This window comes from Alligator mississippiensis, chromosome 11 (assembly GCF_030867095.1).
Source record: "Alligator mississippiensis isolate rAllMis1 chromosome 11, rAllMis1, whole genome shotgun sequence".
NCBI classification, from domain to species: domain Eukaryota; kingdom Metazoa; phylum Chordata; order Crocodylia; family Alligatoridae; genus Alligator; species Alligator mississippiensis.
Window position 1 is genome coordinate 60,176,183 of NC_081834.1, and position 9,748 is coordinate 60,185,930.

The window sequence follows — 9,748 nt, forward strand, 5'->3', positions numbered from 1 at the left end:
GTTCCCAGGCCTGTGTTTCCCTGCCTGATCTGCTTTCTATTTCCTTTCCTGTGCTCCTTGCCCAGTTTGCTGCTTTGTTTTTTGCTCCCTGCCCTATCTACCACTGTGTTTGCTGCCTGTCCCCCCCTGATCTGCCACATGCCACATAGAGGCCACCCACCGCACTTGTGGCACACAGGTCATAGATTGGTCACCCCTGATCTGAAGGCTTGTATGCAGTTCTGGGCATTTTCAAAAGGATGTGGAGAAGCTAAAGAAAGCCCAACAAAATAATAAAGGGTTTGAAAGGGAAGCTCTACAAAGAGAGGCTGAGAAAAATAAGCATGTTTAGCTTGCAGAAAAAGCAACTGAAGGGAGGCAGAAGAGCGGTTTTCAAATGTCTGAAGCATTGGTAATGAAGAATGAAATCAAAACAGAGGGCAAGTCAAATAGCAATGGCTTGAAATTGCAGTAAAGTCGAATGAGTTCATTTCAGAATTAGGAAAAGTGTCTGTTGTTGCTGAAACAGTGGAACAGACTGAAGCAGGACGGCTTTGGTTGACCACTGTTGCCTAACTGTAGTTATAATTGTCTCTCTCATCTAAATTTGAGTGGCCACAGTCTGGAACGGGCTCCCAAGGGAGGTGGTGCTCTCCCCTACCCTGGGGGTCTTCAAGAGGAGGTTAGATGAGCATCTAGCTGGGGTCATCTAGACCCAGCACTCTTTCCTGCCTATGCAGGGGGTCGGACTCGATGATCTATTGAGGTCCCTTCCGCCCCTAGCATCTATGAATCTATGAAATGCAAGCTCCTGACTTATATTTTTTGGTCGATACCAGGCTTAGGACAGCATCAGAGTTTTGAATTCCTGGTTGTCAGTTCCAGATCTGCCACCTCACTTGAGCCAGTTCAGGACTACCAGTGGCAGAGACTCGTCTTGCCCCTGTGTGCCAGGGAAGGCACTCCTAGGCTGGGCATTGCCGGGTATGGGGCAGGGAGAGCATGGGCTCTGGGTGCAGGGGTTGCACATCCTCACAGGCAGATGTGAGAGCTGTGGCACCTGTGTTGGGTTCAGTGTCCAGGGGGAGCGAGGGGGACATGACAGCTGGCTCCAGCCCTGCCCAGAACAGGCTGAAATCATAGTACGTGCTCCCCTGCAAACATTCAGAACACGTTCTAACATTTAATACGGCCCGGTAATGGTTACTGTCATCTCAGATAAAACATGCGCTCAAAGTTTGATGTGACGGGGCTCTAAGGGTGACGGTCTATTCCTCCTGGGTCATCTCAGTGGCTGTTTGTGCTCATCTGTGTGGCACTTCAGATGCTTACACGCCCAGGGAATTCTGTTCCTGAACTTGTCTTTAGAGTGACCGTCTTTTCAAAATGCAAAAGAGGGACACATGAGGCCAGTGGCCAGGTAGGGGTGTCATGCGGTGCCACCCCACTACCTGCCCTGACCCCCGCAGAGGGGAGCACATCTCCCCCATCCACCCCCGTGCTGTCACTGCTGCTGCCAGCCCAGGGGAACAGGTTGCCCACAGCCCCCGTGCCACCCACCTGAGTGCACACAAAGCAATAGGGGTGGGCAGGCGGGCAGCAAGAGCCCACCTGCCAACACAGCAGAGTCAGGGGCAGTGTCCCAGCCATCAGGGACAGGTCGCACCACAGCCACCACCCCAGAGGGCACCCTCTGCACCCAGCTGACCCCAGCCCCATTTACTGCTGCTTCTGCAACCTCCTGGCTGCCACCGCCACTGGCGCTGGGCTTGGCACTCGCTCCCTCCAGCACCGTCTTCCAGCTGAACTGCGTCGAGGGAAATCTGGGACAAATGCTGTTCTGCGGTCAGTTAGCCAGGACTTGATGTTTACATTTCAGGACTCTCCCATCTAGATCTTTGAACCCCTGAGCTGGCCGCATGTTAATACCTTATAGTGGCTTAAAGCACTCGTTGTTCTATTTACAATTATGAAACTCCAGGGCAGGATTATCTTCAATCCGCCTAATTTTGTTCCTGTTCCATTCCTGTGTAGCCGCTTCCTACAGCTATTCTGCCCAAGTTTAAGTCCACCAGTATCCCAGAATGCAGTGGCTGCTCCTGACTCACGGCAAGCAGAGATGCTGGGGCACAGCAGAGCTGGGCACAGCGCCTCACCCCTTGGGGAGGTTGGGCAGAGTGGTGCCTCCCAAAAGCGGAGGCACGGGAGACAAGCACTACCTGAGCTCCAAAGAAAAAAGCATCAGGCTACATGAAGCTCAGAGCAAGCACGATCCAGGGCAGCAAGCCCGGAGCACACCGGTCTGGCTGAAACAGTCCAGTGGCTCTGTAATGGGAGCAGGGCCGGCAGGCTTAAGTCCTGACAGCCTTGCCCTCAGTGCAGAGCTGCTGAGTTGGTTTCAGTGAGACCAGAGAGCCCCAGGGAAGCTTCTCTCACTGCAACTGATGCAGTGATGGGTACGCTCCGTGTCCAGCAGGACTAGTGAGTGGGTCCTGCTCCAAGTCCTGCCCCTGCTCACCAAACCTCTAGTGGCAAGTCATAACTGTGCAAGTGAATAAGAGTCAGAGCAAACTTCCCTTGCTGCAACTTGAGACTGTTGCTCCTTGTTCTGTTATCTGCCACCACTGAGAACAGGCTAGCTCCATCCTCCTTAGAAGCACCCAGCAGGTAGTTACTGATTGCTATTAAAGCCCCTCTCAGTCTTCTCTTCCCTAAACTAAATAAGGCCAGTTCCCTCAGCCTCTCCTCAGAAGTCATATGCCCCAGCCCCCGAACCATTTTTGCTGCCCTCCACTGGACTTTCTCTAATTTGTCCACGTTCTTTCTGTAGAGGAGAGACCAAAACGTAACACATTATTCCAGATATGGCCTCACCAGTGCTGAATAGAGGGAATAATCACTTCCCTTGACCTCCTGGCAACACTCCTAGCAATACAGCCCAGTATGCCGTTAGCGTTCTTGGCAACAAGGGCACACTGTTTGTTCACATTCAGCTTATTGTCCACTGTAACCCCCAGGCAATTTTCTGCAGAGCTGCTGCCCAGCCAGAAGGCCCCCAGCCTGTAGTAGTGCATGGGACTGTTCCGTCCTACGTGCAGGACGTGGCACTTGGTGCTGTTGAACCAGATGAGATTTCTTTTGGCTCAGTCCTCCAATTTGTCTCGGTTATTGTGAATTCTAGACCTACCCTCCAGCATATCTATTATTCCCCACAGCTTGGTGTCACCTATGAACTTGCTGAGGGTGTACTCTGTGCCACCTTCCAGGTCATTGATGAACATATTGAACAAAACCAGCCCCAGGATCGACCGCTGGCATACTCCACTTAATCCTGGCTGCCAACTAGACATCAAGCCATTATTACTACCCTCTCAGCCTGATGCTCCAGCCAGTTTTCTATCCACCTTACAGTCTACAGTACCTGGGCAGGCTGGATAGAGTGGTGCTGTAGGCTAGATCCAGCCTAAGAGCTGTATGCTTGACATCCCTGATCTAAAGTGTCATCCACTAAAAAGCTAATACCTCCCTATACAAGTCTTTTACAGATACATCATGAAGTTGGAGAAGGCATATGAAAAATTAACAAAGACCAATGCACTGAATATGTAATGTAACCAACACTGGAATTATATATGTAGGAAATAATTACCTGTGATATCTCTTTTTTATATTGTGTAAAAAGAAGGAGTTAGTCTACTGGTGTTTCTACTGCAGCATCCTTAGGGTAGCGTATGTGCCCTTTCTGAGAAAACACAACTTGAAATATACATTTCTTGGTTCACTAACCAGTTGAGATTTTCTTGTATTTTCCTTTACTTTGAGCTCTCTTGATTGCAAATGTCATCCATGCACAAGCACCAACAATGAAGTTCAAACGATGCCCCAAACTTGTGCAACATTACTTAAAGTAGTTCATTTTGAGATTACAAAACACTTTTTATTTTCATTTCAAGTTTTGCATTTGCATTTTTCCCCATCATTACCACTACCTTGAATTGCAAAAAGGAGGAAATGTAAAAGGTGAAAAATTGACCTTTTATAATAGCTAGTACATTTGGAAAACATTTTTTTCACCTGGCAATTATGAAATTATGTTTCCTGTTTTAATAGCCCAAGGATATGCATAACAATCATCTGGAATAACTCTGCAGTAAATAAAGATATCACCCTCCAAAACCCTTGCCTTTCACGTAATTCCTAGATCATCATGGTTGCAACATCACAAATACCTGGCTGCAACATCACAAGTGGCTGCAACATACAAATACCAAATATTTGTGCCATTTTTAGCAAAAGTCTCAGAAACCAACTAGAATAAACTGAACCAATATATTAATGGACATTTCTCTTTTCATGAAGTTCAGCTTCATTAATGTGTTTCCCTCTTCAAGAGCACAAAAAAAAGACTAGGTACCATGCTGCTCCTGTTCTGAGAAGTTATGTCTGAACAAATACAAAACCAATGAACACAGAAAGTTGCACCACTTTGGTTACACGTTTAGTAACTGCGGTCTAACTTCGTACATGGGCACCATTGCATTAATTTGAACATGCCTTGTGTCCGTGCAGCAGTTTCCTCCTATTATAAAACCAGGTAAGTTCTGGGTGGGCAGAACCCTGTCAATGGACTATATATCTTGTTGGGTTCTTAGCAGAAGGGTGAATTTCAGCCTTGGGGGAACAAAGAAGGACATATATTGCTTCCAACACCAACTCAGGCTCTCCAGAGTTTGCTTTCAGTATAAAGCCTTGGCCCCAGTAGCTGTACCTGCCCAGTTATATTGTGCCATAATGGGTGCATCTACACCTGACCCTTGGCACTACCAGGGGCGCTCTCCTTGATAATGTCATCCCACCAAGTCTCATGCAATAAACCCAGAAATGAAGCAGTGAAGCCACTGTGAGACCACCCACCTTAGCAGCCTGCAAGCATATCAAAGAGAGACATTTTGAGAGTGGCTGGTGTTGGTTTGTGAGGACAGAGCATATACTGACAGAAGAGGCTTTATCACCAGACTGGCTACACAACGTCTTTGAACAACTTCAGTCAAAGCTGGGAAAAGCCCTCTTTTGGAAGCATTTCTGGGTGTGTCTACACAGTCATTAATGCTCAGTAGTTACTGCACATTTAATTTAGTACTTGCTTAATGAAGTACTAGCTAAACATGCAGAAATTAGAGGAACTGTGCAGGAGTGCCAGCGAATGCCTTTTTAGTGACACTACTGCACAGTAGCCTAATAAGACTGTACAGGAGCGTATTAGCACTGTCCATGCTGTGATGCACTACTGCGCAGTGTTAGTAGGCTGCTGTGCACTAAGTGTCTTGTGTAGATGCACCCCCTGTGTCCTAAAGAGGGATTTTGCTTATGATTATTTCGCATCCCCAGCCAACATGGCTACACTGGCAAAAATGTGACCTTACCTAAGTCTAAAAGAGATGACTGCAGTAGTGATTTTCATATGTCCTGAAGTTTCTCTGAAAATGTTCTACCACTTGAATAACGATTCAGATCATTTAACCTGAGTGGATCAAGCCTGAGGATCAGTGTGGTTCACAGGCATAACCAGTCAGGACTCCTGGGTTTTGAAGGTAGACTTTTATCTTTCTGAAAGTGTTATTATCAGTCTGGCCCAGATCTAGGTGATCTGATTTGCAGTCCCCGTGACTCTAGCCTGTAAGATACAATTTCTCTCTCATTTTGAAGAAGACAATCCAACAGTACTGACTCCCATCCCCACCCTGCCCTCATTCATGAGACCTTTGTACTTTCCAGGAACGGAGAAATAGCCAGACGTCCTGACTTTTTTCTCCACTGGCTATAAGTCACTAAACCCCACTCCCCTCCCAGACCAGGATCCAGAACCGAGGAGCTGGGAGCCACAGGACCATTCCTCCTCCACCGTAACTCAGTGGTCCGTCTTGCCCATCATTTTGAGTACGGCTCCTTTGACCTCCTTGTTCCTCAGGCTGTAGATAAGAGGATTCAGGAGGCCAGACACAACATTATACAAGAGGGAAAACGTTTTGTCCCACTCGGGTGAGTAGCTGGAGGCTGGGCGCATGTACATGTACACGGCGGTACCGTAGAAGAGAGTCACAACAGTGATGTGTGAGGTGCAGGTGGAGAAGGCTTTGAACCTCCCCTCAGCTGAGCTGATCCTCAGGATGGCTTCCAGGATGAATACATAGGAGATTAGGATCAAAGACAATGGGGTCAGGAGTAGTATAACTGCCATCAAAAGGGCCACCTGCTCAGTGAGGCGTGTGTCTGCACAGGCCAGCTTCAAGATGGCTGGCACCTCACAAAAGAAGTGATTGATTTCATTTAAGCAGTAGGGGAACCTCATGGTGAAGCCTGTATTCATTATGGAAAGAAGGAAGCCAGATACCCAGAAGCTGATGGCCATCTTGACGCAGACTGACCTGTTCCTGATGATGGTATAGCGCAAAGGGTGGCATATGGCCACGTACCTGTCATAGGCCATTGCAGCATAGAGTATACACTCAATTATTGCCAGAGAGAGGAAGATGAACATCTGAGCAACACAGGCAGCATAGAAAATGCTTTTCTTTGTGGAGAGGAGGTGGACCAGCATCTGGGGAACGGTGGTGGTGGTGTAGCTGATCTCTAGGAAGGAGAGGTTGGCCAGAAAGAAGTACACGGGTGTGTGGAGACGGGAGTCAGGCTTGACAAGGGCAATGAGGAGGCTGTGTCCAAAGAGGGTCGCCAGGTAGATAGTTAGGAAGAACACGAACAGCAGCAGCTGCGTCTTGGGCTGGCTGGAGAACCCCAGCAGGATGAACTCCGACACTGAGGTGCTGTTCCCCCAGTAATAGTCCTCATGATTTCCCACCTAAGATGAAAAGGGAGTGGTGAGAGAAGCAATCACGCAGAAGGATAAAACCCAAAAGGGCTAAATTCTGTTTTGCTTTGCATCCCACAATGGCATTTACACAGCCATGTAACTGCAGATTTTGGCACTTACATAGTTTAAAATTCACCTTGGGACTTGCAAGTGTGCACATGTGTGTTGAGCATCCTAACTACACACATGCACAGTATCCTATGCTTATGCAGGTATGCACATAGCCTGGAAAGCCCGAAATAGTAGTCTGGGAAAAATGTATCATTAATCGGTAACAAATGATAACAAAGGGCTCTCCCATGGCCAAGGTTCAAATTAGACTTTGACTCTTGGGGCAGGGGGACTTTGATTTCATTGATTAACAAGTCCACCTAAATGAAGGAGCAATCTTATCAGAGAAGCCCCCAGGTTATGATTTTCAAATCTTACAGGGGGCTCTTGTCTCTTATCTCTTGTCTCTAATTTGGACATTGTGCATTGCTAAACTGAACAGTTGGAGCACTCAGTCCATGCTAAGACTGCCCTGAACCTGGGGATTGGAATCTGCATTTTCTACTGGTATTAGCTCATAACCTGTTGCTGCTCCAGGCACCAAGCTACCACATAGTACAATACAGACACTTCCCCAACCTCCCCAATTCTTCTGGCCCACTAAGCAGCCAAGAGACATGGGGAACTAGAAGAAAGCCAGCTAGCTAGAAAATGCAGTGGTCAGTGAGGTGGCTGCTTTCCTGGATGGGAAGAAAGCAGCCTGTGAAGAAACTTTCCCAGTGCTATTTTTCCACTCAAGAGTAGATGGAAAATACTCTAGGCAATGCTGAAGGACAGAAGATGGGAGGGAGGTTTAAACTTGGGTCTCCTGCTCCTTGGGCTTATACCCTAATAACTAGGTTTGGGAGTAAACCATGGGAGGGACTTCCTTCAGGACAGTACACGTGGAGGGCAATTCCATCCCCTAATTCAGTAGGAAACAGAATTGCAAACTCTGCACAAGTTCCCAAAGCTGCAGTTATGCAGCTGCATACATGACTTTTCACCATGCAAAACGAAGCAGGAATTAGCTCAAGGAAACTACAGCCTCTATCTAAGTAACTAACTCTCACTTAGCAAGGAGTCCCAGCTTCCCAGCAGCCCATTTTGATTCTGAGATACTGCACCGATTAAGTGACAGTCTTGCCATGGTCAAAGCTATTTTTTTTAACCAACAAAGATCAAGACCTCACCACAGCAGATCCTGGACCTAGATGGGCAACTCCTGTTCCAAAGAGCTTGCTGTCTCAAATGATAGAAGTCAAAGAATGAGAGGAGAAAGAAACACACCAGATCACTAGTACAGCTGCAACCAGCAACCTAGTCTCCGACGTCCCATTGCAGTGCCTCTCGTCTAAGTCATTCTCCTGCTGAAAATGTGGGTAGTGGGGGCAGATGCCAATCTGATGTTTTCCACTATTCTTGGGTTTATTCACATCTAGAGTTTGGTTGAAGCCTCATGAAGCACTCAGATACCATGATGATGGGTGCCTGGACAAATGGACACACAAACTGACAGAAAGGCAGAATGTCAGACACAAATCTCTATCAGGTCCTTTAGGGCTCTCTTTTCAGAAAAAATGTACAAATACACTAAATAGATATGCTAGAATTAATACAACCTTGTTGGTAGTCAACCTGAAAATGTTCTCCTTCCTAGAATCAAGGGCTTATCCAGTTACATCTTTTATTGGACCAACTGTATACCTGGAAGAAATGTTAGAGAAGCTTGATTTTGTGCCCAAAGGCTTGTCTAACAGCTCTTTCAGCTATACAGTTGGTCAAATAAAAGATGTTAACAAAAAATGCCTTGTTTTTCACATATATTCTGGACTTTCATAGCTACAATAGCACTCCAGGTCTTCCTAGAGGTATTTGAGAAAGTATATATTCCTTGAAGAAACAATTGTGGCTATTCCTTAATTAAAATGATTCATTATTTGTTCACAAGTTCCTCAGAAAATCAAGATAGTTACTGGAAAAAAACCGACTAACTGGTATTGGAAAATTTCTGACCTGCTATAGTCCTGCAGTCTTTCCATGCTCTTAAGCAGATCATTCCCTAAGGGAATCTCCACTTTGACCGTCTGAACTCTATTGCTTGAATGGTCAACAGCAAAACAAAGTGAAGCCACTTCCCTGTTCTGCTTGGGGGTCCAGGTCTGCGTTTCTCCACTGACCCAAAGCAACTGCAAACCTGTCTCAGAAACAGGCAGGTCATGGCTCCCTTGGCACAGCAAAGTGCATCAATGTACTCATCACTTCTCATTGACTCTGACCTATGATGCAGGATTTCAATTGGGCAGAAACACACCTAAGTACAAGGAACTGTTAACAGGATGCTGAGTAGAGCAGAGAGACACTGCAATAGTCACAAGGAACAGCAACATAAATCAGACTAGCTGGCCATTCAATGAAAGATCCTCTAATGAAGGACATGCACTCTACGGTATTCAGTACTGAAACTCACTCCAAGGCACCTACACTCAAGCACTATCCATCTCGCCTAGTCCTTTCCTTCTGGATTAGACCAATGATCCAGCCATTCCAGCTCCTTCCTGATTATTCATAGGAGCACAGGAATTCCCAAACTGGACCAAGCTACTGGTCTATTTGTCTGAGTGCCTGCCTCCAGCTGTAGCCAGTGCCAGCGCACGAGAGGAAGAGGCAAGAGGACAATTATGGAGCAAGAGGGCCACGGAAAAGGCCTATATTAAATGCCCATACTTGAAGATATGCTTGTATTCTGTTCCTCACCTTCACTAATACCAATTCTTTGTTTTTCCTCTAACCTTAGTGTTCAGTATCTACACCCCTCACTCTAGTATTTTCATCCCAGCACAGTTCACAGGAAATGCCACTTACCTTCAT

General features: G+C 46.7%; 1 protein-coding gene across 1 annotated transcript; it reads right to left on the reverse strand.

Annotated features, from left to right (window-relative positions):
- Positions 1-5,887: 5,887 nt before the first annotated feature.
- LOC132243721 (olfactory receptor 2K2-like) lies at positions 5,888-9,748 on the reverse strand. The gene is made up of 2 exons (XM_059714116.1): positions 9,743-9,748; positions 5,888-6,835 (listed from the first exon to the last, which is right to left on the reverse strand). The coding sequence occupies exons 1-2, from the start codon at positions 9,746-9,748 to the stop codon at positions 5,888-5,890; spliced, it is 954 nt and encodes a 317-aa protein (XP_059570099.1).